This window comes from Amblyomma americanum, chromosome 5 (assembly GCF_052857255.1).
Source record: "Amblyomma americanum isolate KBUSLIRL-KWMA chromosome 5, ASM5285725v1, whole genome shotgun sequence".
NCBI classification, from domain to species: Eukaryota; Metazoa; Arthropoda; class Arachnida; order Ixodida; family Ixodidae; genus Amblyomma; species Amblyomma americanum.
In genome coordinates, this window is record NC_135501.1 from 184,637,807 (window position 1) to 184,659,489 (window position 21,683).

Below are 21,683 nucleotides of genomic sequence, written 5' to 3' on the forward strand. Positions count from 1 at the left end.
GTATCCTGGCTGGATAGCTGCTGTCCATTGAGGGTGTAAAGAAAGAGTTGGAGGTTTTTTTACATAATTAAACCGAGCAGACGTGCAAAAGCATGTGTCTAGCTTGGTTGTCTGGGTATTTCTGCAAGGACTGATGCTATGCAAGGTTTGCCCAAGGCCGTCCTACCATTGGTTACAGTTACAGCTGGCGCGATGATCCTCCGAACATGTCCGAGATTCTTCCCATTAACTACAGCTTGCACGACGCGCCTCAGAAGCTGAGGTGGACAAATACCCTCGTTTTTGCTTTTCCTCCCTCACCCTCACTTTTGAATAGATGGCCCTCCCTCACCCTCGCCCTCACATCGTCGGCCCTCTTCGTTTTTCAAGACGCTTTCAAGACGCACTTGGCATTCCACAAGAATCCGTACTCACCAGACGCGAAGTACGTCTACATCACGAGGAATCCTTACAACTGCTGCGTGTCGTTTTAAAACTCGAGTTGTTTTCTGTTGTCGGCGATTTCTGGTAGTATTGCTGAGTAACAAACATAAGACAAGCCCTCAAGGCACTATTGGACAGGTGCTAGATGCTTGTGTTGTTGTGAGTGTGCGTCTACGTGTTTTGATTGAGCTAATACGTGAGACAAAACCGAGGCAGTTACGTGTTCAGCCCCAAAATATCACTCTGCCTTTACTTCGGCCATGCAATGCATGCATACATGTGCCTTGCACTTATAACATTTCATTGTTATCTAATGCACTGCTAAAATGAGTAAGCGCGTGTAGTGTCTGTGTACAAAAACTCAAGTGCGCCAAGAATGTCTAGAAAACAATGCAGTAGCGTTTACCCCGACAATTACAATAAGTGCTAAGCGTCTGATGACGCTTCCACGCGCACGGATGGAAGATGATGAAGACTACGCTTTGAAAATACGGTGGTACTGAGATGAAGAAGAAGAAGAAACTACGGCGTGGAAGGCTGGAAGTTTAACAGGCATGAACGCGAGTACGTGGCGAAGACGACGGCATTGCAAGCACAGCTCGAGAGTTTGTCAGTTCTTACAGGCAGGATGTTAAGATTTCTCCCAACTGATTGTTCATCTTAGGAAAGTGTATGAACCAACGGAATTTAAACTGGAGTGGCACTCTCTCTTGGTGACGTGCTCAGCCTTACCTGGAGTCTATAGGGCTTTGTTGCTCTTGTCTTTTTGCGATGTGTTTCGTGGCGTTTCCTAAAAATGCTATTAAATAACTTAGTTCATATAAATATATTGTAGTTTCAATGTAATAAATACTACGCTTAAAAGAAGCTGTGGTGTGAAGCAGCGGCCAGCGGAACTGAATTTTTAGCGCTGCCACGGGTTCGGATCCTGCTCCCCAAGCTATGAAGTTTTTATTTCTATAGTGTCTTCCCCCCGTGAAATGCCAGCTTTCCTCTGCAGTGAGGCTCTTATGCTACAGATTAAAATAAAACATTGTTCAGGCCACTTGAGAATCAAACGGGTAACTAAAATGCAGCATTTAGGCTGAATAATGGTAATCACTAACTCCCCAAGTCTGGTGCGAATGATTCCTGGGGCTGCCATTTTTGTGCTTTAGTGCATCCTCTCTACCGAAACGCGAGGGTCTGTCTGTCTCAAGCCTGCTTCCAGCACGTTGGCCACCTTGGTCTTGCGAAGTTGTGACGTCTTCACAAGCTGCCCACCGGATTGTGAGCAAACTGCCCACCATGGCAGTTCAATTAATGATTAGTCACGAGAGATGCCCCAAGAAAGACATGGGTCTCACAAGCCCCACCGATAGCAGCACCTGCCATCACAGCTAGGCAGTGGCGCGTAGCTTAACCGCTGCACCTCTGCACCAGGAGCGGAATCAGGACTCCCAGGGATCTGTGAATGTGGAGAATGACCAATTCTACCGCAGTACCAGTCTAAAATGATGCAGTATCACGCAAACTAACATAATTAGATATATCAACCAAAGTAAGCCAGTTCAGGTCAAGCAAAAGCATAGAAAGTGAAGATAAACCATGCAAAACCAATGATTATGGTGCTATAGCACACGATAATTAGGGTTTAACCGCAAGCTAAACCATCCGTGATTTTTTTGCTTGCATGTATACGCATTACCCAAACACTGAGTGTCAATTCCCTACAACGCCTGCAAGAAATTCGGTTCATAAAATCAGGCGCGCGAGTACGTGGTCACACATATCACCAGGGACAGAAATAAACCGTATTTGGTCCGCAGTATGTGATAAATAAAAAATAAAAAATAAGAAATGTTTGTGCTATTTGAAGTACAGTAGAACTTCGTTTTTTAGCACCTCGTACAGTGCAAGGTGGAGCGAGCGATGATTTTCACACCAAGGTGTTTAAGCTCCTGCTTTATTTCCATGGTAAGACTATTCCCAAATCTCAGCTTTACTCAAGACTGCAGTGCTTGGCTTTGGCCACCACATTGCGGCACCGTTTTCATATACTGCAAGTCCTGCGAAAATAGAAAATATAATGAAGATACGACTGTACTGAAGTACTTGCAGTGTGAATGAAAAAATTCTAGACCAGCGCCGCCAACAGGCTTTGATCTGACAGCGGAATTTCGCAGAAGCATTTCTTGTGCGCCGCCAGTTTTTTGAAACCTCACTGAGCTAAAATCGGACTTCGTTCCGGGAAATAAGGCTTATAACTTGGGAATACTTCAGCCTTATTAGGTACATGCTTTACATTGATCATATGACAGACTTGGGGCTGATAATGAAAATATTGACCGCGGTACCATGGTTCCCGTTGGACCGGCGGCCAACAGCACGGCCCGGCCAGTGTTCCCTTGCTAGCGCACTATACAGAGTGCTTCACCCAAGACTTTAAACAATTTGAAGAAATAGGCTTTTTGAATTAGAAGAGCGCTTTTCTAGCACAGCGTTGTCAGTGGTGTAGTACACCGTGGCGACGGAGAAAGCGTGCGGCTTCCCGCCTTTCGTGTTCGCCTTGTGTACTTCTAAACTGCAGAAACTACGTCTTCCCCGGGAACCTTCACACTAAGAAGCAGCGTATTAAAACGTCAATTCATAATGGGCTGCACAGACAAAAACGTTAGCCCAGAGTAAGGTTTGGTCCACCGTCCTCGCCCTCAGACAGTGCATCTTGCCCTTCCTCACCCTCATGTCATCATATCTTCCCTCTCTCGCCGTCACATCATCATGTCTTCCCTCCTTCGCCCTCAACTCATCATGTCTTCCCTCCCTCGCCCTCACCTCACCATCTCTTTCCTCCCTCACCCTCGTCCTCATGTATTTTCATACGCTCATTCTCCCTCACCTCACTGAGTGAAATCTTCATGAGGTGAGGGTGAGGACACCCTCATGAGGGCTCGCCCTCGTGAGGATGCCCATCTCTGCTCGGAACTAAAGCGAGCTTACTCGAGTTACTCCGAGACGTCACACAAGACTTTTGGAGTGACGGTGTTATGTAGTGCTCTTGCTCTAAAAAAATGCTCAGGTCATTTCTCTTTGGATACGCCGTGTTTTGCGTAAAGGCTTTCCTGGTACACGGCCGACTAAACGCAGTGCGAACCGCTGTGTTCGTGCGGTGTTCGTGCTAGGTTTCATTGTTACACAGAACAACGGGATGGTCAAAGAATATGCATCGTTTTTTTGACGTTGCTCTGACTGCCCCCCTTCTACTTTGATTTAGGAAGTTGGAGACACTCCAGTATGGAACGTTTGCCCCCTTGGCCGAAGTCCAGGATGTCGACTCTCAAGTGGGCTTCAACGACACGTAACGGGAAACTGCTGCAGTTTCAGAACTGTTATCAAGGTCTTTCTTTGTCCGTCGGTAGAGGGTATCACCAGTTCAAAGAGCTTTGGATATCTTTTTTGTCAAGGTGAGGCAGAAATTTAAGCACATAATTGTTCATTGGCGCGGTGGTGTAATATAATAATTCCTGTGGTCACAAACGGAAAGAGTTGTTTAAGAGCAGCGGTTAATTTGCAGCGCCTACCAACGAACTGTAGAAGCCAAAAACTTTAACTTTTTCAAGGACAAATGGAAAGTTTGGGTTTGTTACGCACTGTTGAGTCGAGCAGTCAATTTTCTAATAAGTCACATTCTATCATTGCGGTAATCGTCAGGGAATTTCTGATCAAATGCTACTCCGCTGTGGTTTTGAAATAAGTGACATCGTCCTACAGTAGCATTGAGACGCCTTCGTGGTTTTGGCGTCCTTGGACACATCTAAGGCAGCCTCGCGTGTGGAACAAAGGCAGTCCAAAATTTCCTCGACATCCACGTTTTGAAAAAAAATCCCCTTCGTTTTCTTGAACTCACCTGAAATCAAAGCGCTTGTTTTGAAAATTTTCTTATATCTCTCATGAAATGCTTACAAAGGAAATGACTCAAACTTCATTTACTTCTTGAAACTCAAGCCAAATTTCAGTCCCATTACCAGATACAACAGCTCTTTGAAGAGAAGGAACAAAGCCATTCTCAATTGCGAGAATAATCACAACAGTCTGTCTTTCGAGCTTGTAAATCAGTAGTTAGCAAGTGCTTTTTTTGCGCGTAGCGTCAAGAGACCAGTGTGGAGTGTCCGACGAATAATTTCTAACCAAATTAAAATGTTTTAAGGGGCACCACAGTTATGTGCCAAGCGAAAACATTCGCTTCATTTAATGTTTACATGTCACCATAAAAATGATGGAAACTGGAGACATTATTAAACTAAAATTAAAATACATTTCAGCCAACAAAACGGGGAAATCACACAGCATTGGTATTATTACATTTAAAGTCAGAACCTTGTATATAAGTTCAAGTCTGTGCTAAACTCTGAATGTTTACTACACTGTTTCCGTTCAAGGAATGTTGACGTCTTTCCACAAGCTCATGAGGTCGGACCCCGCCGTGGCCTCTGCTATCCGTTCCTTCATTCGCCGTATCTGATCTTGCGAGAAGTGATTCCTCCAGTCTCCCACCTGTCCCTTGCGGATGAATTCGCCAGTCATAGGTTTCCGTGTGAAATCGATGATGGTGCGGACCCCTTTCAGTAGCTCTGGCCTGAGTATCTTCTCCAGCTCCCCTTCACTCAAGTCTTCCAATTTCGGCGGTTGTGGACTAACCGCAACCTTCTTCTTCATGTGTTCGACGCTAGTATACTCTACAATGCGTTTTAGAAGCCCTGGGTTTTCCTTGAGCTTCTTCCCGTGTTCTTCGCCCATGAATTCGGCGATCTTGAGAATTCCTTTCGCAGTGTCCCTCTTGAGCTCTTCGTAAGTAAGGAACAGCACGTTGGGGTCATTGCGGTGCTCGTACCACGAGAGAACGTTCTCGAAGTAGTCTCCGAAGTCGACCCGACCTTTAAGAAACAGTTCGAAGAACTCGTCGAACGGGCCGTTCTCGAATCGGTATGGTGGAATGTTCCTTGTGTGGTAGTAGAAGGACACACAGCAATCGTAAGGATTCCTCGTGATGTAGATGTACTTCGCGTCGGGCGAGTACGGGTTCTTGTGGAATGCCAAGTGAGTCTTGAAAGCGGCTGGTCTAGGGCCGTACAGAGCCGCCTCTCCTCCCTGCATCTCCAAGAAAGGAAGCCTGAGAACAAGGTCAAGAGGGTCGCTGGATTCTTGGGCGTCCGTCAGGATGTTGTACACAATGAATTTCGTCCAAGTGGTGCCGCATTTTGGGTAGCTCACAATAAACAAGTCCCCGGGCCGTGGCTTGTACGCCAAGGTGGAGCGAACGGCGTCGTCCGGGAAATGCTTGCCCAAGAAAATGCCTTCAATCGTCCGGAAGACTTCCGCCGCCATTTTCTGAAAATAAAGAATACAGTTGTTAGTATAATTGCTGGCGTGTGTGACAAGGGCTGTTCCGTAACCGGGATTAGTTTCAAAGATTTGGAGGGTGGCGTTTAACCTCATCCCATAATCTGCGGGACCGTCACACTGGTATTCTACGGCATGACGAATTTTCTCCAGCTTCTCGAGCGGCCGAAAATAAAAAAAAAGTATCAGCAAAGGAACTGCAAGCCCATATCTCCAACCTATTAAAGACACTAAGGCTTTTGATATTGCTCACATCGAATTGCTATCGCTGAGGCCGCCTGTACCGATCAGCATCTGCATTGTCTCAATAAGTTTTTATTGTCTATCAGAGTTTCTACCCTAGATATTTCAGGCTAAGAAAATAGATGACCTATCTTTCTTGTGCTGGCTACCAAGTACCTGTGAGCTTCACATCACCTAGCGGCTGCTCTCAAAGAAGAGTAACTCTCGTTCACCTGATACCAACGACTACGAAGTATTTAGGGGTAGCTGCAGACGTCCTACTCTCTCTTCTGCACCGGAAACGCAAGGGCTTTTTTAGACTACCGAACCTGAAGCGCCTTCTTGTCCATTAATTTTGACTCAAATGCCCTCGACATGTGCAAAGAAACCTTAAAAATGGTCTATAGACAGTTTTTATATTCTTATAGACTCTATTGCCTTCCTATAGATATTTCTTTTGTCTGTTCACAGTCTATAGACAGAAGTCTGCTAAAAGTGCATGGCCATAAATCTATAGATTGTCTATAGACTGTCTATAGAATTTGTATTGACTATAAACTGTTCTCTAGGGTATGTCTATAGAGAGTCTATAAACTTTATAGGCAGAAGTCTGTGGACCGTCTATATACTCTCTAGAAAATGTTTGTAAGGGAACGCGAAGAGGAAGTTTTAGGACATTTATCCTACGTCGCAGTATTTCCTTCATTGAGCCGGTTACGCAGAGCTTTGGCGCAAAAAGCATGCTTTCCTGAAAATAAAAATAAATAACGGGTTATCTGGAACGTAAATGCGCAATGTCACTCTCCCTGTCGGTGGAAATGCCTCGCTCTGTAGGCGGGCGATGCATTAAAGAAATGAGCTGATTAAATAACACACCAAGAGGCAGCTTCTAGGGGACGTCTCCGCGATAAACTCTACTAGCTGTTGTTATTTAAAGTCCCCTGACATCACACAGCACATGGATGTATTTTGCGTTTCGCCTTCACCGAAACGCTACCACCTTGGTTGGGTCTGGACCCAAGAGGTGCAGATTACAGAAGTGATGGGGAATTTTACGATAGAAGGGTGGAAAGAGAGATGCTGTCGCTACACCGCATCATCAAAGCTCATCTACGTAAATTAATACCCCACGGAATTCAGTATGAGTATGCATTTGGTATATCTTCGGTCTAATTTTTACTAGCTGTAGTTCATTGAAAGAACTTGTAAACTGGCGCATTCGAAGCTAACCAGCTTGCAAACGATTGCATTTACTGCTGTGCCTTACATCCGTTTCATGGTCCCGAAAGGGAGCAACTAAAATACAAGTTTACAGTGCCCACAATACCTGCAAAAGCTTGCGGACCCTTGCTTCATGCGGAAAGTACTATTACGCGAGTCGAAGTGCAGATAATTACCTTGTCAGAGGTACAAGTTCACGTTAAAGCAATGTAATTGTATATGTGGTCAACGCGCCGCTTGGCCAAGCGCTACAGCACACCGCATAGGTGACCGCATCATTTACCGCACAGCAAGCTTTCTTTTTAAATAAAGAGAACGTCTGGCTTCTATTTCTGTCGGCAAAGACACTCTCCAGCAGCCCCTTCTATGAATATTGTCGCCGACAAACGGTTGCAGCACACAGAACAGGTTTTAATTAGACGAGCTGGGCGTGCAAGACAGCAGAGAACTCGAGAGAGGAAGATGACGAAACCTCTAGTACCTAGAATGCCCAAGGCATGGCAAGTCCCAGCTAAAACAGTTCGGCCGTGGTACGGCGCCACCGATGGGGTCGGACTGTGGCAATATGTCTACCTCAATTTCACACGCGTCGCTTTATGTGGCTAGTTTTTGCTGTATGCTGCCTCAGTGCCCCAAAGTCCGGACATCCTTTTTTTTTGTTTCCTTGGCTCAGGTCTCGATGTTTTGCCATGCTTTCATTTTCGTTATTCACACATGAAGTCTAACCACATTTCGGACAGGTATGTAAGATGTTAGCTGCTTTTACAAGTGTATTTTATTTTGAGGTAGCTTTAAGTAGGTCCCTTGTAGTTATAATTAAAACCTCCGTAAATTGATCCCCGGGGATTTAGATACTGTAGAAAAAATGCAGAATTTTTTGTGGTGCTATGTTTAGAAAGCCCCATTCTCTTCATAAAGCAATTAGCTCTCTTTAAATGCTTGCTGATTGCGGAAAAAAAGTTACTCTCCATTATGCATTTTAGCGTAAAATCCAGTTAGCAAAGAAAAGCTTTCAAAACCTATTGCACGTGCAATATAGCTTTACACGATATATATTGCAATATATATTGCACAAGTAAGGATAGCTTTTTTGCTCTCCTAAATGCTTCATAATTCCTGCGCAAGATACAGAATCGTGCTACTATGACTCCTTACGAAATTCTTAAGGGATGAGTGACGGCAATCTCTGAAACGGTGAACGCTGAGTGAGTCAACATTGATTATTAATCCAAGGTTTTATCTCGTTTATTGCCTGGTACGCTTATTTTCTTTTGATCTGAGAAATGTGGAATTGTAACATGCAAAATTCTGAGCTTTCTTCTTGACGATGTTACTATCGCAGTTACTATCACGTCGGAAACCCGCCCAATCCGAGATGGGACGGCACCGTCAGAAGTGCGATTGACTCAAGATTTCTGACGACCGCACATAAAAAAAAACGTCATTTTCTAAGTTTCTACAAAAGATTTCACAATAGCTTTTCGCTCTGAGACCGATAAAGGCTCGAGGATAACGAAAACAAGAAAGTTAAAATATCTAAAACTTTGCACAGATCGGACAAAATATTTTTCCTTCCCCTCCTTAAAGCAGCCCGATACACATGGACCCCATGCTTCTCCAGTGGTTTCTACGCTAAATCATTCGGCATTGTTTGTTAGGGTTTAGAAAGAGAGTTTTTTCCCCACATTTATAAAACGGAACAGTTATTGCACCTTTTCACGGCGCACCAATTCCACACAATAAAATAATCGTCGGCACACTAACAGTAGTCGATTCCGTAACATTATAAGAAACCAAGACGCGTCAAAAAGCTTTTGAATAATAGCCCAAGTTCTTCTGTCGAATACACTCCTTGATGTTGAAACAAAACGGCAAAGTACCTCAAACTGTCGCATTTCTTTCTGCATGCTTTCGTAAGACAATATGTATAACTTTACTCGTTATCCCCGGATTTTCTCGTCAATAGTTCCGTTCATAACGGCCATAAATGATGCTTTGCATATTATCTGATATCATTCTTTTGTTAAATCCTAAAAACGACTTCGTGTGGTTTAGCACGGTATGCGCTGCAGATGCACGTATGGTATGCACTACAGATGCTGGATTTCTTGAATCAAGTGCTTGCAGCTGTCCAATAGCTGGCACAACGCATCGCCCAGCCCCATAGTTCCAAGAAGAAGTCCGATGCATACGTTGTCATCAACATTATCAGCCGCACCGGAAAGCAGCTTTTCTTGACATGCACTGCCTTGTGATGGAGGGCCCTCGATCTGTTCTACTAAGGTCACAGCATTCGGCAGCCCTCAACGTGTGCAGGCTACAGCTGCGGCGGCGTGTGACTTACATAGCGTGTGTCATTGCCTGTCGTGCTTGCTACGGACCGCATTGCTCTATTCCTTCTTATTCTTTTACGCCCCCCTCATCCCTCTCCCCCAGTGCAGGGTAGCCAACGGAACATTTTAGTGGTTAACCTCCCTGCCTTTCCTCTACTACATTTCTCTCTCTCTCTCTTTCCCGCTTATGACAAGGCACGAAAAAATCTTTATTCTCGCTATCCAATTTGTGTTTCAATGAAAGAATATGAACAAGCGAAAATACTTCGGAGTAATCGTAAAATTTTTTTGAGCAGAAAAGAAGCAGCGATATGCAGGACACAGGACTAGAAGCAGCCGCACGCCACGCACACTCGCAGGTCTTCTTCTAGGGCGCGTCTCGCTTTTCCCTGTTATTTTTTTTCGGCTAGAAAATGAACCAACTCCGTCATTAATTCATGCTTCTGAATCGTAACTTTCTTCGGCTTGCCTGAATTCTAATGAGCTGAACCCTGTTCGACTTCCCTGCAATGCGCAAGCCCCCGTGCAGCTCTTAACATAGCTTCTCTGGTATGCTAGACATCTGTCGGCACAAGCATTGAGTGCTAATTTGCAACAAGTCCTCTTCATATTCATTCCGTGCATAGTAAAGCATGTTGCCCGGCTAGTTGGTTTAGCATCTTGAATCTTGGAAAACACCTCGGCGCAAAAAAAAAAAATTCACATACACAAAAGAGACGAGGAGACGACGGACAGGCGTCTGTCCGTCGTCTCCTCGTCTCTTTAGTGTATGTGAATTTTTTTTGTGTCTCGAGGTGCTTTTCCAAGCTTCAAGATTCCGTGCATAATCGCTTAAAATAAACAGTTCTGCTAAAGCGGCTGAAGTAAACCTAAGAGCTCACGAAGGATACGCACCCGGTCGCCGTGGCTACCTCTCCGGTCGCTTTCTAAGAAACTAACTCGACCAAGGCGCTTCCGCCGACTTCTCTTGTAGGCAAAACCTGGTCTGCACGAACGACCTTGAAGGAGTAAGTGCCAACGACTAGCGCGTCGACTGCTCCGTCCCAGTCATGAGGCGATGAGGCAATGCGCACTCCCGTTGCGCGGGATTTCTTCCGCCTTCGCAACGCGCAATCTGCCTAAGTGGCGGCTGCAGCGGCTAGACCTGCAGTAGTGACGCGCGTTGGGCTCAAAACGCACCCAGGGAGAGCGCATTATCGACGCCTTATCGGGGCTTTTTGTCTGGGCGAATGAACAGCAGAGATAAGCTGCTCTGTCGCAGCATTCAGGTGCTAACAGCTGAGATGCGTTCACTGAAAATCTGTGCCTGCTTTCGCATAAGGCTTGTCGCGGGCAGCATTTTAGTCGCAAGCCATTCAGGAACCCAGAGGGAAATGTACAGGGTTGATCAAAAGTTCCCAGCTCGCGCGGTCTGCTTTTCATCGGTATATCTTGGCACTTATGACGCCGATATAGCTATCAAGATTCTCAGAAGAGAGAACGGTACTTCTTGTACCCACTACAGGTATTTTCAGCTTCTAGAGTGTCGTAGCTGCACTACTGTACTTCTCAAAAGCAGACCATGTGGCCTGGTAACTTTTGACTGACCTTGTACCTCGAAGGATGCTCTTGGGCAAACGGTGCGACATAACCGTTACGACATCGTTGTCAATCATTTTGCACCTGCTAATTACCTAAGGTGCCACCGTGCCAGGTGCAATGCTGTCCCCCTGCGATGTTAATAGGTCAACGCCATCAGTTTCTTGTGGTGCATTTGACGCTTTGTTTTTAGGTTGTACCCGACATAAGCCGGTACGCTGTTGTAACTACACTTACTCCGTATCGATGCACGCATATGCTTTTAGAAGTTTCCGAGCAATGATGGTTATTAATGGTTGAGGGACATTTGCCTGTCAGATCATCACTATAATATGCGATAGAGATTTATTGCGGGCTCAGATTTCATTTCAAACCTCAAATTTTTTCAGCGCGGTACCAATGGCCACTGCAAATACTTTTTACATATCGTCACCGTCCAAGAGAACCTCAGCGTCCAAAATTGAAACCATGAAATCTTGCTAAGCACACAGACACAGCAGGTAATCGGACTCCCAGACAAGCTCAGTGCAGGTCGGCTGAGCTCCGTAGTTAGAAATAGGAAAGCAAGAGGCAGAATGAATATGTATGTTTGCAGTGGCTGCCTCAATGAAGATCTAGAAAAAAAACATGAGTTACGCCTTTCAAAATCGTTTGTTCACGTTAGGATTTCGTTTATCCGTAAATAACCATAAAATCTAAATAATGAAAGGGAAGAGGAAGGCATTATGACTTACTTTCTGTGAAAACGTTTTAGGTTATCAGCAAACAACAACCATAAGGAGCTTTTTCCACTTTCTCTTATTATTTGAGATACGTTTTTTTTTTATTTTGAGCGTGAGCTACATGATGCATTATCTAATAATGAGGATTCGGGGTGATTGATGCTGTCCGAAGCAAAGTGGTGCCGTTACCCGCTTATGCTTCGCCCTTGTGAAAAAAAGACGAAATCGAGTAACAAAATAAAATTAATATGAACTTAAACTCTAAGAGGCGCTGTTGTGGATTGGTCAAGATTATTTAATCTGCAAAGATATCTGATGAACGGGCGCTTACGGGCGAGGCTCTGATCACAAATGCGATCCCCGCATTGTTGCCTCATGTGCCGCCTCTTCTTAGGCAACGAAAATTACATAACCGCGCCGCTGTTCGAAAAAAAAAAAAACACGCTCTGCCCTGCTGAAGGACATCACAGTCCTTTTATGTTTTGATGCAGAGATCTGACAATAAAGGAAATCAGAGGAATTGACAGGAAACACTCAAACCGTCAGATTGGTTGCTTTCGTATGCTGACGTGACAGGGATCTCGTAGCCACTGTCCGATTTGAATACAATGTCAACACAGGACAAAGGAACGCGAACATGCGGGCGCTTATCGGAGTTCAGGCGATAACAGAGATCTTCCACTTAAGCTGGCGTCGGCCTCCGGAGATCGACTGAACAACTGCCAATGGGGCGGCTCATGATAACGTGGCAAAGATGTCATCGGCTGTCTTTTCTAAACAGTGCTAGTAATTGAGTATTTTATCTGGAAACTCAGCCCAGTAAGCTGGTTCCAACAGAGCAGGAACATTGTGATCGACAAAGAAGTTGCTTACAAAATTTTGATGCAAGAAATATGCTGGACTAGGAAAACTCTCTCACAAAAAAAGGAACATGAACATTGATCCGCATACGACAGACGTATACGTCCTTCAAAAGAAACATTCCACGGTGCGCTTTCAAGGAACGTTTTTGCATGAAATGCAAACACACATGCCTAAAAAAATGTCAGGCATGCGGAAAACCAATGTAATAACTAATGCTGAACTAAAAAAAAATCATGACAACAGTTTTAAAGCGGTATTGTAAAAAAAGCATAAAAGTTTTTATTAAAGACGAAATGAGAAACTTTTTTGGGTATGTGATTAGACGCAATTTTTGAATACCGGAGGCACTATTCTCACATAAGATTAGCGCTGGTAACAAATACTGGACGCTTTTTATCCGAAGCAATTCAAAAATATTGTCTAGTTTAAGAACCGTTGTGGAATGATTAGTGCGAAGAAACGGGGTATAGCATCCTAGTACAGCGCCGCTGCTAGTGCTACGCGTTTTTCGCTCGCATCCCTCAAGTATTGAATATTCGGACAAGTAGAGATTATTCTTGCAAATACTCAATTAGAAATCGAATCGGTTTCGAATACGTGCATTATACCCTAAAATTATTTTGCAGCCTAAACAGTGCATCCGCTAATGGTTTCTTCTCTTCAATAACAATCGCATCTGTTAAATACATATGCGATGTGCTTTCGGAGCTATGTCCCTTGGACATAGCAGCGACGAGTGTAAACTAATTGCCATTGAAAATCCTTTTCGAATCTCCCAATGGCTATAAACAAATACTACGGGGTTGTATCCGGCCTTCAGAGTGGAGAAAATAAAGGTCAACGTTTTTTTTTTTCAATAAAACGCGCTAATGAAGCTCTTCATCAAAAATGCCTAACACGTTAACAATTATTTGGTGGGCGAGGCAGGGCATACCAGCCACTTGAGACAGGCGCCTGGGCTGCCGTTCGGCGAAAGCGAAATGCAAAACAGAGCAGTGATAGCTCTGGAATGTCAGTGTAGGACTAAGGAACGTAGGCTGTAGATATCATGCCGAAGCCTTTCACCAGGCTGTGCCTTATATGCCACCGAAGCTTCAGAGCGCCTAACTCCACAGACTGCACCATATCGAAGTGGTATCTACTGACCAGTGAACCCAACCGCACAGTTAAAACTATATTCCCGCTTATTTCGTATGCATACTCATGGCTCTATCGACCCAATGCCCAATCTCTTAGTTCGTTTCATATAGTTAACCGCAGATACACACACAAAAATTGCGACTGATAGCATCCTCTCCCTCTGTAAGGTCCACTCCACGCAAGTGGCATGAACTCCAGGAGCTCTGCACTCAACAGCGCTACAAAAATACCGCTTCGACTAAAGGTCGTCGGGGGGAGCACTCCACGCACACCCCAGGCGCGGCAATAGATTACACGGTTATCTCTAGGCTATATACGGTAAGATTAGCAGAGAGGTTCTTGCTGCTGCGCAGCAGCTTGACTCTGTGTGCTCTTTCAGCGAGTCTTCCCTTCACCTCAGCTGAACATTGCTCCTCATACCGTGAGTTTTTCGATTTCCGCTAAGTATGGCGGAATTCTGTAAGTTCCTTATTTCTTTCCAGGCAGCATTAGTTTTATACCGAAATATTTCCGAGGTCGCCACAAATGTTGCCCGAGGTGTTGTATATTTTAACCGAAAGCGCCAGGGTTCACGTAGTCCCTGATGAGAAAGTCATCCCGAGGCCGCATCATGCCTAGCTTTCCTGGGCATCATCAACCAGCGTCATCTGTTGGCTGCAACTAGCGAACAGCACGTAACTCAAAAGTGATACTCTAAACTTACTATTTTGAGGTAACTGCAGAGAGAGTGGTGAGAGATTCTGCGCGCACACGGGTGATTGTCATGGCCAATTCTTCCTCCTTGTTACAAAATGTGAGACATAAAGTGTTTCTCTGCTCACACAAACTATTTCCGACCGCCATAGAGAACCAATGGGAAGGACCGATGTTCGAAATTCCAGGGACGATTTTGAGTGCGGATCGTCACGCGACGCATGGTGGCAGCCGTGATAGCTAAAAAAAGTTTGTTCAGATTTTCGGTGCTTGTCACGTATGGTTGGCTTCTTCCAAAGGGTTACACTGGCATAGATCTCCGGTTGGAGCTTTTGGTGCGCGTTTTCGCGAGCTAACAGCTCGTATCAAAGACACGTGAAGGCAATCGACTCGAAAAGCATATCGCCCCATGGTACGATCTCAGCTGTTCTAGAGATCGGTTGGTTCCAAACTTGCTCCCATGAGATGTAGCGTGTGTCTATGAGTTGGACTTGTCCTGTGTCAGGTACGGGAGAATTGTAGAATGAATGTAGCTATTTCTTCACTAGGGTTGAAAGAGAGATTTATGTGAGTAGGATTTCATATATATTTTTAGAACACTGCTTTCATGTAAAGAGACTTTTCAAGGAAATCAACGAAAACAACGGTGCGTCGTGGCCAGATAACATATGAGCTATAGTGACTCTGAAAGATAGCGTCCTGCATTCCAGTGGTTTCGAATCTGCAATGAGCAACCGCTTACTTGATCTAAGACTGCTAGCTTTTGAGACAGCGCGAAGTTATGTTTGCAAGTTCTTTTCTTTCTGAAAATAATAAACACAGCATTATTTCCGGCCACGTACTATCACCGCGATATTTAAGTCGTATGATCTATTTCCTTCTTCATATTGCTCGAGGGGATGCTTGTAGCGCGACAAAAAAAACACAAGAGACAGAGACGAACGGGACAAGGCGCTTGTCCCGTTCGTCTCTGTCTCTTGTGTTTTTTTTTTGTCGCGCTACAAGCATCCCCTCGAGCAATATGAACCAACTCGCCCAGCAAAATGTTTTATTGAACTTCCTTCTTCATATTTTTATTGTATATGAGTTGCGATAAGAATGAGTGCCTCCCTGTTCATTATTGAATGAAATGTAGGCACCAAGAATGTCGCACGCAAGAGCGATTTTAAAGTTTATACTATTGGCGACTGAGAGGCCAATCGACCAACCACTTAATTTTAATCCATAAACTATAGAGATCTATGAAGCGCGATGAAATAGTGGAACTATGAATAAACTGCATTATGGTTCCGGATTTAAAAATCTATCTTCGTGCAAGATTTTTCCGTTCAATAATACGCCAGGTGATTTCATCTTATTAACGGCTTTATTCGCCGCTATGTGACCTCCGCGAACGGCATGTCGCTTATTTTCCTCCAAGGCTTCTTTAGATTCGTTGCGAAGAAATACACCTCGCCTAAAAAATTGCATAATAAGAAAAACGCTTTTCATACCAGGCAACGGGCATTTGAAGCAGCGATCGCCTGCACTCGCGTACCAGTCCACGGCCGCCTAGATGAACCACGTGGCATGTTTTCTCAGGGGGTTTCACACAAGGCACACGGGTGCGTTTCACACAAGGCACACGGGTGCTAACTGAGGTCGTGCAACCACGATGCATTTGAGTTGGTAGAAAGTGCAACAAGATATAAGCCTTTGGCTTAATAAGCTTGGTGACGTGAAGCACGGTTCCATTTGTCCTGTTCGTCAAACTTTATTATGGTAAATGTTTCTTTTGGTCGGCTTGTCTTTGAAATTCATCGCTTACACACACAAGAAGAATGCAAATTGACGTCTGCTGTGGCTACCATTCAAGTATCAGGGAGGTTGAGTGAGGACAATGCAGGAACAAAACACCCAACGTATGCACGGGTACCACATTTTTAAAACCCGTTTAAGAAAAACATCCACCTGCAAATTTTATTGGGGCAAATGGCTTTCTATGAGAGCTACTTATGAGTACGTGTTACCTATTGCATAGCAGGAAGGTAAATCCTTTGATTTCACTGCTGCTTCAAGTCGTGTTGCACTATTTTGAGGGTCTCCTTCCTTTAATTATTCATGTCGCTTTCGCAGAAATACATGCATGTAAAGAACCATAACTCACAAATTAAAATGTGTGCACCGCAAAATCAAAAACCAGGAAAGTCAACGCTATCTAAGGTGCCCTGGAACACATCTTGATATTCCGCTAGGGAGCAATTTTTCGCGATCGCGATTGATGTTATGGCAGGCCCTCCCCCCCCCCCCCCCCCAAAAAAAAGTACAATAGAAAACTGTCGCTTTTCTTTTTGTACACGCAGGGCTAATATGGACACTGAAGCCTACAGAGAGGTCGAAGGAGTGTGGATTCACAAGTTCTTTCATGACGAGAACATCCGAGCTTCGATGAATTTCAAACCACGCTGCGACGATGTAATTATAGCCACGTTTCCCAAGTGCGGAACAAAGTGGATGCAATACATCGTGTGTAGCATATTGACCCGGGGTCAACCACCTGCTAAGGCTTCTGAGTTCATGCTGGCTTCACCTTATCTCGAAATGATGGGCGTGGACGCCGCTTTAAGAAGTCCGAGACCCCTTTGCCTCATGACCCACCTACCTTTCGACAAACTGTCATTTTCCAGAGAAGCTAAATACATCTACGTTGCAAGAAATCCTTATGACTGTTGCGTGTCCTTCTACTACTTCGCCAGAGGACTCACGCCAATGACCTGCGCCGACGTGTCCTTCGGAAAGTTTGTGGACATGTTTTTGTCGGGAAGGACATTCTACGGAGACTACTTCGATCACCTCCTCTCCTGGTACAACCAACGAGACAACGCAAACATTCTTTTTATCACCTACGAAAACATTAAAAAGGACACGAAGTCTGCAGTCCTCAGGATTGCAGAGTTTTTGGATGAAAAGTACGGTAATCTGCTCAAGACAGACGAAGATGTTTTGCAGAAAATACTGACCACTTGCAGCCTAGAAAGCATGAAAGCAGTATTCGGAAGTAAACCCCGCTCAGGAATCAAAGAAATCCTGGACTTGCCACCCGAAAAGCGGATACCCTCCATGGAAGTCTACCGGGATTCGCTGAACAAACGTGAAGAGACTCATCAAGGTGCAGGACTCGTCAGAAAAGGCATCATTGGCGACTGGAAGAACCACTTCTCAATGGAGCAGATAGAGAGAATGAAGACGAGAATAGTGGAAAAGACAATCGGCAGTGACGTCATGTCTCTCTGGAAAGACTTGGATCTCCCTTGACTTTCGTCACTGGAAACGGATGATGTTGTTTTTAGCTCTTACGGTAATTAAAGCTTGCTATCGTGAAAAAATGCCTTCCACTCGGAGCGCGTGGTTGGCTGACTGATCGCCATGCAAGCTTGATATCAGCGGTGATCTTTAGCATTGTCGTTTTGCAACAATAGTGGTTGCTATCATCCTCAGAAATTAGCCACGGTGCAGCAATATATTTAACTCGCAGCAGACTCGAGCTTTATTCTCCTTGTTATGCCGAAGCCACGAAGAGGGTTGGCTTATAAGGTACTGTAAATAAAAATTACAGGATTGCACTTCAGTCTGCTTAAGAGTGAAAATGCGGAACCCTTTCTCTTTCCTCTCGTTCCCTCTCTTTTTCATTTCACTCAACCTTCACGGGACTAGAACCCACGACCTTTTGCGCTATCACTATCATCATAATCACTATCATAGCCGCTATCATCATCGTCACTATCATCAACTAGTATCACTATCAGAACTGGTGAACGAGGTCCCCGATGACGTCAAGGGGACCAACTTCCGGCGACACGTTTTGCGGACACTTCCGCGACAACATAGCCATCTAATGCTTTGTCAGCAAAAAAAAAAAAAGGCCGGCACCATCTGGTAGACGTTGAAGGAACGAGCGTTAGCTGTTTGGTTTACTAGATGAAGGAAGCGAAGAAGAACACATCGCTCGTCTCGAGAAACGGAATGTGATACCCTTTGAAACTGGGTGGATTGCCACCATGCCCTAGCACCATCTATCAGAGAAATCACGATGCCCGTCTACCCATTATCGAGCTGCACCCCCTCAAGATAATTCCCAAACGAAATTTGCTTCGTTCAGGGGGTAAACTTGGGCCTACAATTCGGCTTGCGGTGCGATCGGGTAACGCTTCAATTAGTAATTGCATGTATACTATGTTTAGCTATTGTTTAATTGTGGTTTTATTTCTATACCATAACCCATTGGGTTTTATCTGCCTACCAAATTCGGTATAAAATTATCACCGGATGGGTGCCCGTTGTTGTCGTAGTATATATAGCAGAACAAATGCATACAAGTATGGCGGTCCCATAACAGAAGGCAGAACGAATGTCCGCCATCTTGAGTTCGATAAACCGAAATTATGCCGCCATTTCGTCCCCTGACGTCATACTCACATAGTTCCACCTCTATCGACCATATTTGACCGTGATGTTATCTTTGGCACACGGCAGGTGGTTTCTAAAATGCTATTGTCGATGGCGCTGCAACTCACAATGAGAGATGCGCTGTTTTCTAGTTGCAGGCACGGATGGCTCTTTGATCTCAGGGTTGTAGGAGACCTCACGAAATCTCGAAACGTGATGAGTAATAGCTAACGCTCTTAAAGAAATGCCCCAGTAAAATCCTTAGAGTGGGTGGGCACCTGAGGTTTGCTGCAGAGAAATGTATTACGGAAGGTAAGATAAGGGCAGGGATTTAGAAATGGACAACTGTAAACCACCCACGCTATCGAGTGTGTGATATGGGAGCCGCGCTTCAGCGTGGTTTGGGCAGACCACGATGTGGAACGGCGCTTCTGTCATCGCGAAAATTATGTTCTTTCTGCCATTCATTCCTTGCATTGCTCCATCCACGAGAACCCTCGCTGTGTAGAAGCCTGAGTGAGCGGTTCTGCATAGGGACTTGTAAGTAGCTACATGGAAAGGCAAGGCCCAGTGCCAGTCTCACAGTTGGTAGAGACCTTGTTTGTGGCCTCAAGGAAGTAAGGAAAGGGTAAAAGGAACTGAGACATTTAAAACGGTGATAACGTGCACAGTAAAATATCACTGAATACCGAGGTGTATGCAAGGCTGTGAACGTTGTTCCTTTTTGAACCATGCCTTGCAGCACCGCAGTTTTCCATTGCAGCCGCCAGGAGCGCCACACGTCGACGAAGCTCCGTGTAGGCGGGTGCGGCGAGTGGTTTGGTAGCTTTGGCCGTGCGTGCAATATCCTTTGCGCTTGTTTACAGTTTTTTTTCAAACCTCACTGTGCCATGTATACACCTCGAAAGCAAGGAAAGCGCCGACGGTAATCGCACTTTCGAAGTTCTACAAACTGATCTGAATATTTCTTACGGGGGGTTACATGCTTGTCAATAGCTAAGGAGACTAACAGTCATAGTTAAAAAGTTAACTATTCGGTACTAGTTAACTAAACTGCTAGTTAGCCCCTCTTAGCTGTGTTCAGATCTACTACATTGCTGACAAAGCTATGCCGAAAAAAACGCTAGTCTAATTCAAAAAGCCTATTTCTAAACTCAGAGGTGAAACACCCTGTATCCTGCCTGTTGTTGAAAAGGGTGCAGCAAAGCAACCTCTCCAGTGCACGGAATTAGCCAAAAAAAGCGAAATTTTTTCTAGCCACAGCTCCAAGGGTAATCGCGCTTTCGAAATTCTAAAAACTGATTTGGTTATCCCTTCCCTTACGGCGCGGTTCAGGTGTCCAAAGATATATGAGACAGATACTGCGCCATTTCCTTTCCCCCAAAACCAATTAATAATAATTAATAATAATAATATTACTAACGACCGGCTGCAAATATCTAATTGCAGCGAGTTGCCTAGTTGTGAATGAAAGATAATTAACATAAATTAATTAACAAGCAAGGCAATTCTCAGGCTTTCGGGTGTCCGCCAACATTGGTAATACTATGGCGCAAAAGCCATATTTTTAACCCCAAAAGGCTGTTTTGAAACTTTTTTCAATTCTTCCCTGAAACGCCAAGTATACACACAACACCCAAAGGTCAAGGCCCCACAAGGTGGATCCTAGATCCTCCTGACCGTCTCATAGCGGTCGATTTGTGCTCTGCTCCTGTAGTATGATTTGTCAAGACGCGCCAGTTTTATATTTATAAGCCACGTTCGTACGGGTCGCAGAACACCAGACCAAAGTTTGCATCACATCGTATTGACTTACCTTTGCAGAGCGATCCCAAGAGAATAAAAGTTCTGGTGAGCACAAGTTGCCGAAGCTACCAGACTTTTATGGTCCTCCTATTTACATAAGCGGTGAATAAAAAGCGGTCATCTGAGCCACCGCTCCTGTTCCACATGTGCGCAGTGAATCGAACAGTAACTGCGAAACAGATTTATTTCGCACCTGTCTGAGCTTTCGGCTTGTCGCAAGCCAGCGGATGCGACGCGCCTGAGTCGGCAGACAGGATATTAACGCAGGTAGCGTTCACTTTAACTTCCCCTGACCCCGCGCAGTAGAAAATAGGTCGGAATAGGCGCGAAAATTGCATGAGTGTTTTCCATTGCCCGTTGAACAACAGGACGTTCTGCAGTACTGCACGGCTGCAGCTCACACGGCCGAGATAGCTTGTACAAAGGTTGCGCATTGGCACGAACTTAGGAGCAGACTAAACTTTTAGCGCATGCAGACGAGGACGAACCCGAAAAAGACAGCACATGCGCTAACCTTCAGCCGTTTGCGATAAAGTTGTGCTTGTCGGTAAAACTCAGGCTTCAGGATTTCGAACATACTTCTTCCATGACCTTGATAAGGGTCTTCCGGAAGTATCTGCGAACGTAAGCAGAAGGACACAGACCCTGGTCTGCAGACAGCTGCTGCTTTGTGCGACACGGTGACAGCCTGACTGGCGGAAACACACAAGAACGGGCCGCATGAACTAGAAATGAACCTGATCAGAATGGCTGAAACACTGAAATACCCCCTTTCAAGTATTCGTCTGGATTCGGCTGCTTTTCACCGTGCAAGGCAGCTATATCCCCTGCGTGAATTTCAAAGCAAAGCTTCGCTGAGCAGGAAACTTTGCCATAA

The 21,683-nt window shown here is 45.0% G+C and overlaps 2 protein-coding genes across 3 annotated transcripts; one reads left to right on the forward strand and one right to left on the reverse strand.

The window, feature by feature from the left end:
- Positions 1–4,602: 4,602 nt before the first annotated feature.
- Positions 4,603–20,942, reverse strand: LOC144133165 (sulfotransferase ssu-1-like). 2 transcript variants are annotated; one of them, XM_077666049.1, is made up of 2 exons: positions 20,817–20,942; positions 4,603–5,790 (listed from the first exon to the last, which is right to left on the reverse strand). In XM_077666049.1, exon 2 carries the CDS (start codon positions 5,785–5,787, stop codon positions 4,837–4,839), a length of 951 nt encoding a protein of 316 aa, XP_077522175.1. In that variant the 5' UTR covers positions 5,788–5,790; positions 20,817–20,942; the 3' UTR covers positions 4,603–4,836. The 2 variants fall into 2 exon arrangements, with proteins under 2 accessions (XP_077522175.1, XP_077522174.1); XM_077666048.1 differs by lacking the exon at positions 20,817–20,942 and adding an exon at positions 10,473–10,737.
- LOC144135419 (sulfotransferase 2A1-like) lies at positions 14,180–17,997 on the forward strand. The gene is made up of 2 exons (XM_077668083.1): positions 14,180–14,303; positions 16,918–17,997. Exon 2 carries the CDS (start codon positions 16,925–16,927, stop codon positions 17,867–17,869), a length of 945 nt encoding a protein of 314 aa, XP_077524209.1. The 5' UTR covers positions 14,180–14,303; positions 16,918–16,924; the 3' UTR covers positions 17,870–17,997.
- Positions 20,943–21,683: the final 741 nt, after the last annotated feature.

What these genes read in the sequence shown, in the direction of transcription:
- LOC144133165 (XM_077666049.1), bottom strand. Translation starts at nt 5,787, where the DNA reads ATGGCGGCGGAAGTCTTCCGGACGATTGAAGGCATTTTCTTGGGCAAG.
- LOC144135419 (XM_077668083.1), top strand. Translation starts at nt 16,925, where the DNA reads ATGGACACTGAAGCCTACAGAGAGGTCGAAGGAGTGTGGATTCACAAG.